This window comes from Balaenoptera borealis (assembly GCF_965194805.1).
Source record: "Balaenoptera borealis genome assembly, chromosome: 3".
In the NCBI taxonomy this organism is placed as follows: Eukaryota; Metazoa; Chordata; class Mammalia; order Artiodactyla; family Balaenopteridae; genus Balaenoptera; species Balaenoptera borealis.
The window spans coordinates 122,311,292-122,329,407 of NC_138866.1; the positions used below are offsets into that span (position 1 = coordinate 122,311,292).

At 60.1% G+C, this 18,116-nt stretch overlaps 1 protein-coding gene and 1 long non-coding RNA gene across 13 annotated transcripts in view; one reads left to right on the forward strand and one right to left on the reverse strand.

The window, feature by feature from the left end:
* Positions 1–7,070: 7,070 nt before the first annotated feature.
* LOC309626396 lies at positions 7,071–10,350 on the forward strand. Its single transcript, XR_014243157.1, has 3 exons — positions 7,071–8,209; positions 9,972–10,072; positions 10,189–10,350. It is a non-coding gene; the product is annotated as an uncharacterized lncRNA (long non-coding RNA).
* LOC309626363 (taste receptor cell protein 1-like) overlaps positions 9,142–18,116 on the reverse strand; it is an 83,734-nt gene continuing 74,759 nt past the window's right edge. For 6 of the 12 annotated variants that reach the window (XM_082387006.1, XM_082387004.1, XM_082387002.1 and 3 more), the window contains 7 exons: positions 17,975–18,115; positions 16,068–16,129; positions 14,653–14,810; positions 14,351–14,481; positions 13,859–13,923; positions 13,426–13,565; positions 11,585–12,859 (listed from right to left, as the gene is read on the reverse strand). In XM_082387006.1, coding sequence (XP_082243132.1) covers positions 12,474–12,859; positions 13,426–13,565; positions 13,859–13,923; positions 14,351–14,481; positions 14,653–14,810; positions 16,068–16,129; positions 17,975–18,115 — 1,083 coding nt within the window. In that variant the 3' untranslated portion in view covers positions 11,585–12,473. Of the gene's footprint in view, positions 11,160–11,564; positions 12,860–13,425; positions 13,566–13,858; positions 13,924–14,350; positions 14,482–14,652; positions 14,811–16,067; positions 16,130–17,974; position 18,116 lie in introns of those variants that run through there. The other 6 variants (XM_082387000.1, XM_082387001.1, XR_014243136.1 and 3 more) reach the window with 6 other exon arrangements.

Consider the following 18,116-nt stretch of genomic DNA (forward strand, 5'->3'; position numbering starts at 1 on the left):
CCCAGCCCAGAAGATGCTAGGCCGAGAAGCACGCTGTGCCCACTAGCTGCAGCCATATGGGCCCTCACCACATGCCCACGGGGCAGCCGTTTCCCTGCTCAGGCAAAGCCTCTCCCTCCTGAGACCCATGTGGGTCCTGGTGGTTGCTGGTCTGTAGCCCACTGCCCAGTGAGAAATGCTGGTCACCAGACCCTATTGTGTGCCCCTCTGCCAGGACCAAGGATGTGCCTGCCAAGGGCTAGGTAAAACAGCTGTCCCCATCTCTCCACTGAGGGACGGCCCCTCCTACACCTTAGCTGGGCTTCGGTTCCCTCCAGACACCCTGCCTCTGCTGGCATGTATTCCCACATAGGTTTGTTCTCAGGGCTGCTGAGGTTGCTTCCTGGCCGTGGTTTCCCACTCCATCTGGGCAGAGCCAGTCCGTGAGGGCTGGTCACACCTACCAGCATCTACCCTAATATTTGTGGGTCTTCACTGAGCTCAGCTACACTATTTGTGTAGACCCATTGCCCCCAGTACTCTATCCACACAGGCCCGAGGAGTCCCCTGGCCTGGGAAGGGGACAGGTCAGGAGATAGGTAGCTGCAGCACATGTGACTGCAATGCAGAACGTGGGGGAGGTGCCCTGGAAGCTCAGGAGGGACCTGGCCTAACCGGGGTGTGAGGAGGTGTCCCTGGGTCCCAGAAGAGGTGCTGCCTGAAGTGGGCCTTGGGGCCAAGTAGGAAGACGTGGGTAAATGAGTGACAAGTGCTTCCTGAGTCAGGTGAACAGCACGTGCAGGGTCCCAGAGGTGTAGTATTTGGGAAATAAGTGTGGCTGGAGTGCAGGAACGAGATGGGAGGAGGCGGGGCCCGGAAACAAAGCTCAAATCCAGCCTGCTCCTAGCACGTCAACTCAGTCTGTCTTGCAACCTGAAGAGCTGGGGTGTGGTTCGTGTTTACAGAAAGCTGAAGTGTTGGAGAGTTTGAATCACTCCGGGCTACTAGCGTAGGCAGGGAGAGACAGGATTGCAACGTAGGTGGGGTCACTCTGAACCCCCAGGCCCTGGGCTTCTGCAGCCTGCCAGCCTCACCCACCTGGCTACCAGGGCCTTGCTGGATTTGGCTCTGATTCTTTCCTTCTTTACTTTTTATTTTCTTTTCCTTCCTTCTTTCCTCTGCCCTCTTCCCTCCTTTCCTGCCTTCCTTGTACACCTACTGTGTCCCTGTCACGTGCCAGGCATGCATCTTGCGCACAGTTACCTGGCAGGATCTGAGGCCTCGAGATAGGACTCCGCATCCGAGTCCGCCTGGGGCCCTAGAGGACCGTAATGGTGCAGAGGCTGGGTGAGAGCAGTGCAGAGCTGGAGCTGGTGGGGGGAGGCGGCTGCCTCCCTTGGGATAACTGTGTCCTGGGAGACCAGTCTAAGGGGAGAGAGCTGGCCCTGGCCTGAGGGGTCTGTTAAGGGAGGAGATATGACAGCATCCTAAGGAGCCCAGCCTAAGGTGGTGGGGACGGGAACGGAACTCTGCCCCAGGACTCTTGTCAGGGAGGCAGTGCTACCACCCCTCACAGTTTTTCACAAAGCCTGTTCCATTCTTTGCTGGGGATATTGATGGCTAAGAGCTGAGGGCAAGGAAGGGGGGATGGGATGTGGAGCTGAGTGTGCTGGGTGCTCCCCAGCCCTCAAGGAAACTGGAGTGGGGCCCACTCTGCTTCGGTTACCTGTGGCTCTTCTGACCCCACCGTTCCCTGTAACCGGCTAAGGCTCCCAGGCAGGGCTTTTCAAACAATCACCTGGGAAATGGTTTCCCGGGCCCCATTGAGAAGGGTCTTGGGCAGAGCCCAGGAACCTGGGTTTTAATTGAAGGTGATGCTGAGTCAGGTGTTCCAGTAACACGGACTCCTACTCCCTCTAGGTTACAGATGGGGAAACTGGTACAGGAACTTGCTGATGGTCACATCAAGTCAGGGCCTGTGTCAACACCTAGAGCCAGTCCTGAGGGTTCTGGGCCAGCGGGGAGGCCAGGAACCTTTGTACCTGGCTCCGCTCCGCCCCCTGTTGGCCTGGCCCAGACCTGCCCTGGCTGGGCTCCCCTCCCCACCCAGGTGGGCTTGCTAGACATCACGTGCACCTCTTGCCCTAAGTTAATAAAAGGAGGAGGGCGCTCAGGTGAGCCTGCAGCGTGAGCGAGGCCCTGCCCCCTGGCCGCCCCACCTGGCTCCCCAGCCCAGTACAAAAGGCTGAGGGGCCCAACCAGCTAGTTTTGCTGCCAGGAGTTAAGCGTGCAAGGAGGTGAGTGAGGGCGAAGCTGTCTCGAGCGGGTGTCGTGGGGAGGAGGAGAGCGAGGCCATGCAGGGGTTGAGGGGTACGAGGATCCCCCCCTCCCCTCGGTAACCTCCACGGCTTCCTCCCTGGCTTGTCGTCACTGAGGGGGTTGGAGTGACCGGGCTGCTCTCCCTCAGCCCCTTGCAGGGGAAATGGAGTGGGGCCCAACTCCCACCTGACTCAGTGTGCCTCTTCTGACCCCCCAGGCCCCTCTGGAGGTGGGAGTGGTGCCTCCAGCCCTGCCTGCTGCCCCGTAGGCCCGGCCCCAGCTGAGGAAGCCTGGGGAGGGCGTGGGTGTGAGGAAGGCCGCAGGGGCGCTTGGGCTGGTGAGCGCTGGGCTCTGCTCTGGCTGTTGTCCTCTGTGCTCTCAGGACCTCTTCTCGGGCAGCTCCCCAAGCCCCCGGCCCAGGGGGGTGCCGCAGCCCAATCTAATGCAGCCCTTCCAGGCCCCAGGGCAGGGGAGGTGCTGCAGAGCCCCTCTTCTCGCTCCCCTGGCTGGACTGAGGTTGGCAGGCAGATGGGGGGGCTCCTTGGGTACACTGCTGCCTCCGTGGGGACCCCAACTCTGGGCGTCCTAGCTGCTGCCCACCCAGAGGCTCGTACGTCCGTTGATGGAGCCGTCCACGCCATCTGACACCCCCTCCACCCCTCCCCAGCCTCAGCCTGAACTGGTCACTCTGCCTCCTGCACCGCTGCCTCTGTCCTCTAGGGACCCCACCCCCAGGCCCCTGTGCCTTCTCAGGGCAGCGAGAACCTGGGCTCCTGGGAATGATGTGCTGAACCCCTGTGCTCCTTGGAAGGACGGACCTCAAGAGGCCTCTCCAGTGATTACTAGGCCTGGCAGGGGGGTCCCTTGCTCCTTTCTCCACCAGCCACCAGATAAAATCATCTACAAGCCCCTCTCCTTCTCGGGTGGGGGCGGTGAGCCCGGGGCAGTCTTCTCTCCTCCCCATAGTTCACAGCCTGCGATTCCAACCGTGGCGGCTGTTTGTCCTCAGATCCTACCAACCTCCCTTCCCCAAGCCCCGCTGTCAGAGGGACTGGGGCTTTGGCTTGGGGCCTCACGGCAGAGAAGCTAGGGGCTTCCGCCAACCTCTTGCCTGCTGAGGCCTCGGCCCTTCCTTCTGAAGTGTCCTCAGTGAGGCCTGGGCTCCCATCCACTGTGAGTGGGCAAGAGACCCTGCTCGGGGAGGCCTGGGTGCCCCGGCAGTCCTGGGCCCTGCCTGCCTTTCCGCAAAGCTTGGCGCTTCCTCAGTGTGAGAGAGCCAGGGTAGCCCTGACCAGCCTTCCCTGCCACCCCTCAGCTTGCCACCTCTTGGTCCTGAGGACACACGGATGCCAGCTTCCAGGGGCATCTTCCCCAGCCCTGTCCACCACCACCCTGGTGAAGCCAAGCCTAGCAGGTGGCACGAGTCCCAGCCACTAAACTAGGTCCCCACCAGATCTGCCTGGTGCTTCCCCAACACTGCCTTCCAGCCCGGTGTGCATCCCAGTCCCCCAGCTTCTGGTACCACAGCCCTTGCCAGTTGTCCAGCTTGGAGCCTCTCCGGACCTGGTGCTGCTCCATCTGGAGGTAGCTCAGACCCCTCTCCTGGTCGTGGGCACCTCTGGCCCCAGCCCCTGGCATCCCGGGCTCTCCCAGTGTTCCTCAGGACTGGTGGGAATGTTGCCAACCGGGTCCTTGGCCTCAATCAGTAAAACTTGATCAGAGGCCAGAAAAGAAATTCAGGCAAGGCTTTATTCGGGCCCCTGCTGCAGCAGGGGGGAGCGAGAACAAGTGACAAGTAACAGGTTCCATTGCTTGCTCGCTAGCTGAGGTGGGGCGAGCCAGTTCCTTATGTGGGGTGTGGGTAGGGGTATGTCCAGGGGTCGGGCCGGAGGGGTGGCTTAGGTGTTTTGCCCACCCCTTAGGTGGTGGTGTGTGCAGGGGGCATGCTGAGTACCCTGCTTTTGCTCCCCACCCCCTGCTTTTGCTCCTGGCTCTTCAGCCGTGGCAGTTGGGCTTTTGGTCTCTTTGTATCTCGTTGTCCAGAATTTGCCCCAACTGCGCATGCACGCAGTTATTTTTAGTCCCTTATATTGATACTTTCTTTGTATTTTCTTGCTGGAGGAGGCTTGTGTCCAGGTGCAAGCCTGTCTCAGGGAGACCTCGCCCTGCTCAGCTGATGCCACGTTCTGTACACCAGGCTTGCTTTCCATGCGGCACCAGCAGGTAGCCCCTTTCTCTTGTGGCCCCAAGGCCCACCTCCCTGATATGGGCCCTAAACCTCCAGCTGGGCCCACCCTGCAGAGGAGGTGCCTGAGGTTTCTGCAGTACTTCCTCTTGTGCTGGTCTTCCTCCCAGGGACCCTTCGGGGGCCTGGTGCCACCGATTTCAGTGGGGCAGAGCCCAGTGCCCCTTCTCCCTTACCCATTGGCTCTGTGGCCACCAAGGCCTCTGACTGCTGGGGGACCCACACCAGGGCCCCAGACCCACGGCCTCCTTCTTTTTGACTGCTGGCCCACCCAGAGCCTGGACACCTGAGCCTCTGGGCAGAGAGGTGTAATGACCCCCAGGACGTTCCTCTCAAGCAGAGAGCCTACTTGGCACCAGGCCCTGGCTCTCTGGGCTGAACTGGGCAGCGGGAGTGTCTCTGAGGACATCTGGGCGGAGGTGCTCAGTCCTGAGGAACCAGCTCTCACAGCTTCTGCTGTGTTCCCATCCAGTATCCATCAGGGGGACCCAGCTCTCCTCCCACCTTGGCTGCTGGGACCCCCAACTCGACTCACTCAGGGGCCTGGAGACCACCACAGCAAGCCACAGCCAGCTTGGAGGAGTGCCTGGTGTCTCTGCACCCCTTTTTATGGTGCCCACTTGGGCGGGAGGGGTGGGGACTTTGGGGGGACTACAGGTCCCCTCTGGTCAGCTTACGAGTCTGACCGGAGGATGGGACTGCCCCTGTCACAGAGGTAGGTCTGAGTGGTCCAGGCCCAGTCCTTCCCTCAAGCAGAGCCCCTCTGTCTTTCCAGCTGGCCAGCAGGCCCCAAACCCCAATAATGGCTGGGTGGCCTATGTCCCATCCCACTCTGTCTCTTGCCCCTGAGGGGAGGCTGGCTCCAGTCCTGGCCTGGCACTTGGACACCTTTGAGTTGGAGGCCACAGCTGGCAGGTTGTTCCAGCACGGCCTGCCCGTGCCCAAGGCAGGTACCATGTCGGAAGCCCCAGGCCTGGCCTCCAAGGCTCCCATGCTCCTCTCCACTTCTGTCTCATGCACGTCACCTATGCACTGCCCCTCCCTTACCCCCCGGCTCAGCCTGGAAATCATACTGGCAGTAAGAATAGTGCCACCCAAGTTACGGCTGAGCCTGCTTAGAGGGTGGCTGGAAAAGGGCCTGAGGCAGCATGTCTGGGAGTTCCTCTCTGCTTATCTTCCTTTCTCCTAGGCCCTCAAAGAAGGCAGTTTTCTCCATATCTCCTACCCTGCCCCAAGCACACACAGTGCTGCCCCTGGCCTCTCCCTCCCTAGAATGTACCCATGTGGGACTGATGCTTTGTTTTGTCCTAGGATCCATGTGAGAGGCAATTATCCCTCCTTTCCTCAGCAAAGGGGGCCAACTGAGGCAGCGAGGTGGACGGTTCCCCCACGGCCCCAGCCCTTAACGGTGGAGTTGAGCCCAGCCCTTGCCGGGTGGTCATGCCCGATGGAGTCCACGCTTAGAGGCTTCCCTCTCCTCGGTTCAGGTGCTGGCTGTCCTCCATGCCTGCTTCCTAAAATCCAGTCTGTTTCTAGTAAGTCTTCTCGGCTCCATGGTGTTGCGTGGGGGGCTAAGCCTAGGGGCCCTGCCCGCCTCTCAGGCCCCTTCCAGGCTGCGGAGGGGCCCCAGCCTCCAGTGCTGGCTAGCGCGCCAGCTGAGTCCTCACCGCACCGGCTCCCTGCAGCCAGAGGTCAGTGTGGGTGCAGAGCCAGGTGGAGGCTGGAGGCAGATTCTGCTCGCCAACTCAGACTTCCCGAGCGCCGTGGTAGCCAAGGCGTGCCAGCACAAGGGTACCTGCTGCCCCTGGTGCACGGGCCTGGCCTCACTCAGCCGCAGCGGTGAGTGGGGGGATGCCCGCTCTCTTCTGGAACATGCCCACCACCTCACCTTTGTCCCTCCTGGGTTCCCTGGCTGATCTTGTGAGGATGCCTGTCACCTACCCTTCTGACTGCCCTGTGGCCCAGCTCAAACCTTCCCCTAGGCCTAAGAACCTTCTCCTGAAGGGTCATCCCCCACCCTCCTGCCCCCGCACTTTAACGCTTTCCGTAAGGGTTCATATTAGGGTTGGGTTTTATGGGATGGCCTATGAGGGTCTAGACTAGGAGCCAGATGGCTGTGATTCCCTCGGGGCAAAGCCCTCATCTGCCCCAGCCTCACCTAGAACAACCCAGAACCCTGCTTCCTTTGGTCTTGGGCCTGCTGGGAGCTAAGGTTGCCCTTGTTTGCTTTCCAAGGCAATATTGACATCCTCATAAGATAGCAGGGAAGACTGAGGCCCAGTAGGGGTTGCCGCAGGTCAGAGTCTCCATGGCCAAACAGAGCTCAGGTCTTGGCCCAGAGTGGCCTGGGGCCCTGTTCAATGTCTTAACACCCTTCCGGTGTTGTGCCCTGCAGGGTATACCTCGGAGCACCTGTAGCCTGAGAAGCCGCCCATCACCTGGGTGATCGCGGGATCAGCCCCCTGCTCAGGACGAAGGCCAACTCACACCTACAGAGCAATCTGAAAGCAGGTGCAGCCCCTCCACCTCCAGGGCCTCTGAGCTGGGAGGACGCTGTTCCCAGGGGCCGGGGGCAGAATCGGGAGGACAAGGCTCCACAGGCTGTCCTCTCTAGGGGTAGCTCTGGGCTCCGGGATCAGGACCGCCAAACCTGGCCCTTCCCCTGTGAGTCTCCTGGCCCCAGAGATAGCAAGCAGCTTGTCCAAGGTCACCCTGCAGAGAGGGGGCAGTGGGACCTTGGCTCTTCTCACTCAGCTGCACTTTCTCTCCCCACCCCCTCCAGGTGCTACAGAACCCAGGCAGGCTGGGTCCTGCAACAGCCTCTCACCTCCCTTCACATCTGGTTGGGGGGGAGCGGGGAGGGAGGGAATAGGGTGCCTTCCCTGCCAACTCATCTCCTATTTGAGGAGAGATGGCATCTGGGCTGCAGCATGAGTGGCTTAGACTAGAAAGGCGTTCCCTAGGTTCTTACCTGGCCTTGGGCAGGGTGCCTTCACGTGCTTCCTGATCCAAGTGCCCAGGATACCTTGAGTCTGTCTCCCTAGAGGTCCTCAGACCCCTCCCCTGGGCAGTCCCCTATCCCGGCCCTGGAGGATGCCAGGCACAGCCATCCCCAGGGCTGCCCCACCAAGACAGGCTCTGGCCGCTGCAGTTTCCTCCTGGAGCCTTGGGCCATCGCCCTGCCACCTTCCAGCCCCTGGGTGAACACCTAGCCCATAGTTCTTGGGCCCTGGACTTGGACCTGAGGGTCCTTCTGTTGTGGATGAATCTTCTTGGCAGATTCAAAACACATCTTTGCTGGATGTCCCAGGCTGGCTAGGCCCCCTCTCCACAGCACTGACATCTGTCTGTCAAGCCCCAACCAGACTGTGAGCTGAGGGTGGGGATAAGGTCTGACTTACGTGGACAAGATGGCCCAGGATGACACTTGCTTAAGCTCGTGGCCCCGGTAGTCTCTTTTGGGCACCACATCCCCCCACCCCTGTGCTGAGGTGCCTGCATTTGGCCACAGGTGCCTCTCCTGCCACCCTCCCTACCTCAGGCCAGTGTCAGGCACCTGTGGTTCCAGGCAGAAGCCCGAGTGCAGAGCCAGGTCTGGCAGACGGTCCCCAGGTGCTGATGGCCTTGCCCAGCTGCTCATGGACCTGAGCTCCCTCACTGCGGCTGGTGAGTGACACCCCTCCCCCAGCCTGCCGTCCCTTCAGGGGCCAGGGCTGGGCCCAGCTGACCTTTGTCTGCTTCTGGCCCCTCCTTTACCTGCCAGGCTCTCACTGAACATGACTGTCTTGCCCATTTCCTCATCTGTCCTTAACAGGAAGTTTATAGAACCGCTCAGGGACATTGCGTCTCTTATCCACCAGGCCCTCATTGGAGATGTGGCCACCTTGGTAGGCCTGGGCCTGGCCTTGGAGTGACCAGGAGGTCATGCTGTCCTTCTAGGTTACAGCCCCCATGGTTCCCATAGGCTCTTCTCCATCTGAGCAATGGCCTGGTGGGCAGCTGCCCCTTCTCCCCTGCAGGGCACCTTGGGGTGGGGGGAGAGGGTGAGGCAAGAGATCTGGTCCTCTCTCACCCACCTGAGGCTGCTTGGAGGCAGAGTGCCCATCCCTGCCCACCTCCCACTCCTGGTGCAGCGGGGCTGAGCCCCTTCCCTGCCCTCTGGCAGGTGCTGATTCAAGGTTCCCAGTGAGTGTCGCTGGGGTGGGTGGGGGAGTGGCTCACAGCACTCTCCCTGCCCTTCAAAGCCTGGAGAACCACTGGCCCAGTGGGCTGGCTTGTTTCCTGCACTGCCACCTCCCAAAACCTGGGGCTGCAAGCCCTGTCCTTCGGGTGGGCATAAGAAAGCAGCAGAGTTCCCACGTTTCAGATGCAGATGCTAGCACCGCCCTGCTGTGGGCGTGTGGTGGTCAAGAATGCAGGCTCTGGAGCCCTGTGACTGTGACCTTGGGCAAGTCACTTAACTCCTCTGCCTCCTTTTCCTCGGCTGCGAGATGGGGATAATAGCACCTATTCACAGGTGCTTGATGAGTGTTAGGTTTTTAGAATGAACTGAGTTCTGGAGGAGGCGGCAGGCGGAGTGATCAAGGTAGCACTGCATGTTCATCTCTGAGCCTCTGTTTATTCAGCTGGAGAATGGGACTGCGCAGTTCCAGAGCTGCTGAGAATTAAAGTCCGTGTAACAGTGGGCCGTGGGAAGTGTCCTGCAGGCCCCATCTGGCCCATGGAGAAGACTTGCTTAGGAAAGACTCGTCTGCGTGAGGGTGCTGGTTTGCCAGGCCCCTCCGCCATCCTGTAGACCCTGGTGATGTCTGTCCAGCCTGGTGTCCGCATGGCTGGCTCACCTTGCCAGGTAGACCCTTTCTCCTTACGTGTTGCAGGTACTGTCACCTCCAGAGAGACCATGCTAGGTCCCCACATGTGGGTTCCCTTCCCTGTACCTTCTCCTTCAAACCCACAGAGGTCACGGGGTGTGTCTGAACTGTATCTTCATGCAAGGCCTCACGTGATGCTCAACAGCCTGGCTTGTGGAGGGTCAGGCGACCAAAGCCTGGAGAGCAGAGGGGCTCCGCGTTCACTGGCCAGCCTTGGCCCTCAGGCTCTTTCCTGCTTATCCCACCCCCTTCTCTCCTGTATCACCTACAGGGACTCAAGGTAAGGAGGGCGGCTCGGGAGAACAAGGCTGGCATAACCCTCCCTCCCTAAGAAAAACACTAGCAGGGATGTTTTAGGCATCCTGATGGTTGGGGGAGCATCTTGCAGGGCCGCCTCCTAGTCCCTGGCCTGCCCTGGCCCTTGAGTCAGAAATCGTGGCGAGAGGGGGCTGACCCAAGATAGGTGCAGGTAACAGGCTAGTTTCTGGGTACCAAGGGGTAGAGGCTTGGGGGGAAGGGGCCCTTCAGGGGTATGAATGAAAGCTTAAATATTCCAGAAGTGCAGAGGAATCGGCCACCAGCTACAGTCAACCTCTACATGGTGACCTTCCTGTTAACCCTCTCTGGCATCTTGGTGCTGGCTGCTATCTTTGGCCAGGTAAGCCCATGGTCTGGGCCCTGGACTCCTGGGTCCCCTCGCCGGGCCTGCCGGCTCTTCTGTAGGTCGAGGGAGCCTTTGGGGTAAGACTACACTTGAGTCCCCTTCCCTTCTAGGTCATGGTTTCAAAGACCATCGCCCCCATGGTTTCAAAGACCATCTCTCACGTCCAGGCGGGCCCAGGAGTCGCTGGAGCTTTGTGGGCCAAGGCCTTCACCTCCCTGGCTGTCGTCCAGGAAAGCTGCCTCCCCCTCCAAGGCCCCACCCTCCGCCCCTGAGAGGCTGTCAGCTCTGCTTCCGTCCTAGACCTTCCCCGGCCAGGAGGTCTGTTCTCTGAGCCTGGCTTGCCCCGCGGTGCCAACCTTCCCTGGCACACAGCCAGGCCTCACCTCGGCCACCAGCACCCCAAGGCCTTTGGTCTGAGGGTGACGGGCCCTAAGGCGGAGGTGGGGCTTGCCCCCAAGAGTCCCCATTCCCACCCTTGACCCTGTCAGTCTTCTGCCCCCACCTCCGCTCTGAACCTCTTCTGCGTCCTCATGCTGGATGACTGCCTAGAAACAAAAGCAGTCTTTTGTACCAGCTTCTGATTGCGCCGTGTCATGTAATTTTCCATACCCCAAAAGGACCGGAGTTTGGCTTGAGATCAATTATACCTCCAGCCCCACCACCGTGTCAGGCTGGTGTGAGGGCGCCAGTTCTGTTCCCCTGCCCGCATCTTCTGCAGGCCTTCATCTCGCCCTGTTCCGCTCCCCAGGGCCTGACCTGAGTATGACTATGGTATCGAGTAGTTTCCCAGACCTTCCGGGGGGAGGTGGGTGCCATGGCTAGAGCACGCCTGGTGTCCCTGGTGTGGGAGGTGAGGCGCTGTCCCCCCCACCCTGCCTCTGTCGCGGCCCTGGGAGTCTAGTCCTTGGATGAGCTAGGAGGGAAGAAGCCCCCCTTGCTGTGTGACCTCAGGTGGTGCCTTCCTGCTCTGGCTCTCGTTTTCAGGGTTGAGGCGCTGACTGTGGAAGGCTGGGGGCGGGGCGGGAGGAGGAGAGGTTTGGAGGGTGGTTTCAGTGGCGGGAGCAGCCGCGGGAAGGGGCACCTGGGGGGCTGGGGAAAGGACAAAAGCCAGGAGTCAGGAACAACAGTTTACCCAGAATGGTGCTACCTGCCCTCCCCCACGTCCTCCTGGCTTTGGGGTCAAAGGGGGCAATGAGTTGGGGCACGTGTCCCCACTTCTTCCGGGGCATGGGGGGTCACTGCCTGGTCCTCCGGTGGTAGAGGCAAGCTCCCCTCCCCAGATCTCCTTCCCTGCTCCAGCTCTCCTGGCCACATGGGGCCCTCTGTGCACCCACCCTCTGCAGCATTTCTGGGGCTAAGTGGAGCGCATTTAGAGGGTTCTGCTTGACCACCCCGGGTTCACCCCCCGTGACAGAGGGCGTGAGCTTTTGGGGCACAGTGACTGTACCGCCCAGGCACTGTCAACACCACTGGGAAATATTTGCACGAGGCCTTGGTGGCTGGGAGGCAGCCACCATCCAGAGTAAACGTCCTGGGGGAGCAGGAAGAACTGACCTCTGTACCTGGACACTCCGAAGCAGGCCTTCCGCGTCAGCACCTGGGACGGGAAGGGTGGGGTCAGGCCAAGCTCCCTGGCTGGAAGCCCCTCAGTTCCTGGGGTGGCGAGTGACCCCTCAGCTTGACTCAGAGGGTCAAGGGCCCAGCCTGTCTCCCGGGAAAGAGACCCTGGCCCAGTCAGACGCTCACCAGGACAAGGGCGATGCAATAAGCAGGAGCCCCAGGATGGTGAGCGCCACAGCACAGCTGGGGATGGAGGTGTGACGCTGACCTGACGCTTCAGAACAAAGTGGGGAGATGATGGCTGGGTGGGTCCCCATTCTTCCAGACCACAGACCCCTGAGAAGGCAAAGCCAGGCCTGCAGAGAAGTCCCAGGAGAGGGGTCCTGGCCCAGAAGGTGCTACAGGAATAGAGCTCTAGAGCTGGGGCCACCTTGGAGGGCTCCCGGGAAGAGGAGGAGCCGGACCTGGGCCCTAAAGAGCAGCCAGCTGGGGGCTAGTCCAGGAGGATGGGGGGGCAGGAGGGGGAAGCAGGCCTCAGAATCAGGGCCAGCAGGTGCAGCAAGGCAGCGAGCCTGAGGGAGGATGCAAATGGCCGGATGACACAGATATAGATAGAGGGAAGCCGGGAGAGAGGCGCTGACCGAGGTCTGGGCTGACCATCTCCACGGAGAGGCCCTCAGCTTCCTGCAGGGCATGCAGACCCCGGAGCACGCAGTCCTGCATGAGGGCTCGGGCCGGCGCGGCCCTGAAGAAGGTGGCACCCACCCTGGCAGTTAGAGGGTCGGGCCTGGCAGGAGGATCAGCACGTGTCAGGAGGCTAGACAGCCTGGGGGTCTCAGGAAGGCCATTTCTCTGAGCCACTGGCCCCACCCCTAGAGCTCAGCCCTGGGCCCCAGGTCACCCAGAGCCACCACGGCCTTACTGGAACTTCTCCACCACCCCTTGGCCGAAGTTCTGCAGAGGCCTGAGGACGGTGGTCAGCTGGGGAGCAGAGAGGATGAAGAGGGTCACAGCTGTACTGCAGCCTTGTTGGGTCCCCACACATGAAGCCTCCAGCCTCCTGCTCCTCCCTCCTCTCCCCCCGCCCCCACTTCACCCATCTCGTCAGCATCCCCCGAAGTTGCTGGGACTTAGGGCCGCTTTTGTCCCGCAAGGCCTTGGTGAAGGGTTGGTCCAGGATCTGCAGCCACACTTCATACTGAACCATCTCTGCTTTCTCCGCTAGAGGGGCGGGGAGGTGGGCATCAGCCTAAGCCCCCTCTCTCGGGAGCCCTGGGAGAGGACCAAGCCCTGCCCCAGGGCTGCTCACCCTAACCTCTACGCTCTCAGCCAGCAGTCAGCCACATCCAGTCTGAGGCTCAGTCCAGCCCCGCTGCCTGTTTACGTATGGCCCATGAGCTAAGAATAGTTTTTACATTTTTAAATAGTTGAAAAACATCAAAAGGATAGTATTTTGTGGCACATCAAAGTTATGTGATATACAAGTTTCCGTATCCATCAAGTTGTACTGGCACACAGCCATGCCCATCTGTCTACATATTGTCTGGAGCTGCCTTCTAGCTATAAGGGAGCAGTCGAGTTGCTGTGACAGATACGATGGCCCACAGAGCTTATCTATCCAGCTCCCCATCTGAGGCTCCGTATCTGATTCTTCTCGGTGGCCCCAGCACAAGAGTATTCGTGGTCAACATGAAATTCTGTCCACTCTCCAGAGGAGGAACATTGAGACCCAGAGAGATTAAGAGGCTGCTGGCCAAAGACACACAGGGATCCCAGCCCTGACTCACCATTGGCCATGATGCTGGATTTCTGGACAGCAGGATCCATTATGTTCCAGGCCAGGTGATTGGCCAAGCCTGGTGGGTGGGTACCGATGGGGGTCTGGAACTTGTATTCTATGTAAACGCCCACCCACTGGTCCGCATCACTAGGGCGAGTACAAGGGGGGAGTGCAGGGGTTACAGGCTCCGCCAGCACATGTTTCTAGAAGCAGGTATCCAGCCTCCCACCCCAGCACACCCTCAGGCACTAGGGCTCCCCACCTCCTAGGGCAGAGCTTTATAGGGCCAGCTGGAGCTACCTGGGACAAAGCCCTCCCTTGGTGGCCCCCAGCCCATGGCTCCCATGGCCTGGCTCGGAGTCACGCCCCCCCTCTGCCCCAGGGTGGCCCCCAGGAGAGGAGCAGGGCAGGCTGGGCAGCAGGGGAAGAGCCCAACCCACCTGAAGAGGAGCAGGGGGTCCTCCTGGGGATGCGCTGTATAGAATCCTGACACCACAGGCGTGACCTGTGGGGAGTCCTGGAGGTCAGGGCAGACCTGGGGACTGTCGCTCCTGAGACCCAGCGTGAGATGGGGTGGGGGCAGGACTGGGGTGAGGCAACTGAGCATCTCTTTAAACATTGCATCCTGGGTGTCTCACTTCCTTACCCTAGTGCTGGCCCTGGATAGGGGTGTCTGGTTACAGAGCCTGACCATATGCCCCCTGGGACAGGGCTGTCACCTCCCTCAGGCAACCTCCCCTCCCCCGGGCGGGGCGTCACCCCTCAAACAGGGGCCCATCGGGCAGGGCTGTGTGCCCTCCATGGCTGCCTCCCCCCACAGGGCCGTGGCTGGGTGCCGCCCCACGCCTCACCCCCAAGCCACGGAGGCCTGCAGTCAAGGAAGGCAAAGTGGGTGTCCCAGGCTTCAGAGGGAGGGCAAGAGGCCACCTCACCTGTCGGAGGATCGTCTTTTCCAGCAGGACAAAGGGGGCAGAGCCAGGCAGGAGGAGCGGGGGCTGGAAGGGCCTCATGGCCGTGAGACGGATGCTGATGGTCTCTAGGGCCAGGTCGGTCAGGTTGGACCCTGCAGGGCCATGGCTGGGAGTTCAGGAGGCCCCAGGAGCCTCCTGATCCACCACACCCTGCCTCATGGCCAGGGCAGGAGTTGGACCCCTCTAGGGAGCACCCCCAGCTGTCTGTGGGCAGGCGAGGAGGCACTGAGGTAGGGGGTTGGGGGGGTCGGGCGGAGACTCACCATCAGAGGCGAGGCTGCTCTCATCCAGGGACAGGTTCCCCAACATCTTCCCTGCGGCCTTCACTTTGCGGTACAGAGTCCAGAGGACTTCACAGGCAGAGGGGCCCGGGGCGGGGCCCTCAAACACAAGGGAGGCATTCACAGCTGCAGAGTCAGGCCTGGGGACAGAGACACATCCTTACCAGGTGTCCAGTGGGGGCAGGGAGGGCCCTGGGGGCTGGATGAGGACCTGGCTGGTGCACAAGTAGGCCAGTGTCCCGAGGAAGGGGAATCCACTGGGGGAGCCGTGGACTGAGTCCCTGTGTGACAGCACCCCTTTGGGTCTCAGCTGCCTCCTCACTAAAATGCAGATAATGATTCCTTTGCTGTAGGGTTGTGTGATGACTAATGGTGCAGCCAGCAGAGCACAAAGCAGGTGCTCGGGAAAGCAGGTTCCCTCGGACACCCCAACAAACTGGCTCTAATGGGAGCACTGGGAATCCCGCCCAAGGAGATGGCCGCTGTGAGCAATCAGGAAGTCAACCTGAGCCAGACTGAGAAAAACATCTTTGGTGGCATCACAGGAGCAGGGGGTCAGGAGAGAGGGAGGTGACAGGCCTGAGGAATCTCTGACAGCCTGTAGGAGGTGGACCAACTGGCCATGTCCTGAGGAGGCAGCCTGGCCTGAGCATGGGGTTGAAGGAGTTTGTGGGGAGAGATCTGAAAACAAGCAGCCCTGGGATCCAGATTTCCTTCATCCTTCCCCTGAGTACCCGTTTTCTGCTGTGCCATCCTGGGGCTGGGGAGACAAAGCTTCTGTTCAGACCCAGGGCAGGGAATTCAGAGAGAGATTTCAGTTCATTAAAAGGGGAAACTTTCTAACCAACTTGGCTCAAGGCCTGGAAAGATAGTGGTGGTGAACTTCCCATCACTAGGTATAATCAAGCCTCTATCAAGGTCTACACCGAGCTCACAATTCACATGTGATGATTTGGACCTTCTCAACCTTTTTTATGAGATTGCAGGGCTGGCATCTGCTGGCAAGTCTGGCTTTAGGTCCCCCCAGCATCCCCAGGGGCTCAGAACCAGGAAGGGGATTTGCATCTGTTTACATGTCATTTATGGGCTCCTGGCCCCAGGGAAGTCCTCTGCCTTTCCCACCACATTCAGGCAATGCCTGGCACCCCTGCCCAAATTCTGCAGCTGGTATTGAGGCTCAGAGCAGGCAGGAGGTCACCTGAGGTCACGCAGCCAGGGGCAGAACCAGATGTGGGCCTCCTGCCCGCCCGCTCAGGGCTTTTCCTGGCCCCGAAGGTGCTTCTGGCCTTGGTGGGGCTGGGCACGGTGGGGCAGCCTGGGCGAGTGCTCTTGCGGCCTGAGAAGACACAGACCGGCTGGCAGGCAGGTGGTGGACCCTGAAAGACTCGCTCACTTACCTAAAGAGCAGGTCACCGACACCCTGAAAGCTGGAGAAGGCCTCGTGATAGATGGACTGCAGCTGAGGACAGACAGAGGCATCTGAGGGTCATCGTGGCCCCCCACTTCTCCACAGCATTAGCCCACCCTCGTCCACTCTCATTATCTCTGGTCTGGCCCCTGCAATGGCCCCACTGGCCACCTGGACTGCCGGGGGCCACCCAAGACTTCCCCGCATGGCCGCCAGGGACCACCTGCCGATCACCCTCTACTGAGAACCGCAGGGCGCCTCCAGCTGTCCAGCAAACACACAGCCTTCCCAGGCCTTTCCTTCTCTGTAGTTTTATTGAAAATCACTCTCGGGCTTCCCTGGTGGCGCAGTGGTTGAGAATCTGCCTGCCAGTGCAGGGGACACGGGTTCAAGCCCTGGTCTGGGAAGATCCCACATGCCACGGAGCAACTGGGCCCGTGAGCCACAATTACTGAGCCTGCGCGTCTGGAGCCTGTGCTCCGCAACAAGAGAGGCCGCGATGGTGAGAGGCCCGCGCACCGCGATGAAGAGTGGTCCCCACTTGCCGCAACTAGAGAAAGCCCTCGCACAGAAACGAAGACTCAACACAGTCATAAATAAATAAATAAATAAATAAAAGAACGTGAATTTCTAAAAAAAAAAGAAAATCACTCTCCAATCCAATTGTCCTGTATCCCTACAGCCGCCACCCTGCCATCACACCTGGACGACAGCCCCTCCTCCTTATTCTCCCCCTCCCACCCTGGGTTTCATGTCTTCTCCATTCAGCCCCTCTCTCCCGTGGCCTCAGCCTCTACCGACCTCTTCACCTCAGGGTCCTCACACACGCTGTTTCCTCTGTCTAGAAAGCCCCTCCGCATTTTATCTGGCTGCCTTCTCTCCATCCCAGTTAAAATTCTCCTTTCTCAGAAAGGTGTTCTCGGACTTCCCTGGTGGCGCAGTGGTTAAGAATCCACCTGCCAATGCAGGGAACACGGGTTTGAGCCCTGGTCCAGGAAGATCCCACATGCCACGGAGCAACTAAGCCCGTGCACCACAACTACTGAGCCTGCGCTCTACAGCCCACAAGCCACAACTACTGAGCCTGCGTGCCACAACTACTGAAGCCCGTGCGCCTAGAGCCCGTGCTCTGCAACAAAGAGAAGCCACTGCAATGAGAAGCCCGCGCACCGCAACGAAGAGCAGCCCCCGCTCGCCGCAACTAGAGAAAGCCTGTGCGCAGCAACGAAGACCCAATGCAGCCAAAAAATAAATAAATAAATAAATAAATTTATACTAAAAAAAAAAAAAAAAGAAAGGTGTTCTCTGGGCAACCCCTTAACCCTGGCAATCTAAATCAGTCTTCTGTTTATCCTGTAACAGCCCCCGCCCTCCTGGGAGAGTGCTCTCTCCACACCCACTCTCTGCAAGGGTCTCTGCCTGGCTCCCCCTTCCTGCTGGAGCCACTCACGGGACAGCGTCAGTTTTCTACCTTTTGGGCTCCCACCTTGCACCCCACATGCTCCTCCCCACACTGAGGAGAGGCACAGGGTGAGTTTCATTGACTCCACACTTCCAGACCCCCTGTGGGCACCCAGCCCTGTGCCCAGCTGTCCTCAGGGAGCTGAGGTCTGCGGAGAGCCACAGGTTGGGGTGGGATGGTGTGGGAAAGGCAGCTCACAGAGGGAGGGATGCCGATTCTCTGGGGCAGGGGGTCTGAGTCACCAGGGGAGGCCTCTCCAAGGAGGCAGCCTTCGCCAGGCAGCAAGGGCAGCGGAGGGCGCGAGGTGGCTCAGGGTGGAGGAACAGCCCATGCCAAAGCACAGAGGTGGGACGGGCCTGGGTGCTCAGAGGTAAGTGGGGTAGGGGGTGGGCTGGGGTCAGCATGCCTGAGCAGACGGAGGAAGAAGCCCGCACCTGATGTCGGATGTTTTCACTCAGCAGCTGGTACTCCAGGGAGACAGGGTTCCCGAGCGCCGCTGAGAAGGTTTCATTGGTGATCCTGAAGGTCACAGGGCGAGTCACGCGACTGGGTCCTGGGGAGGGAGAGCCTGAGTCC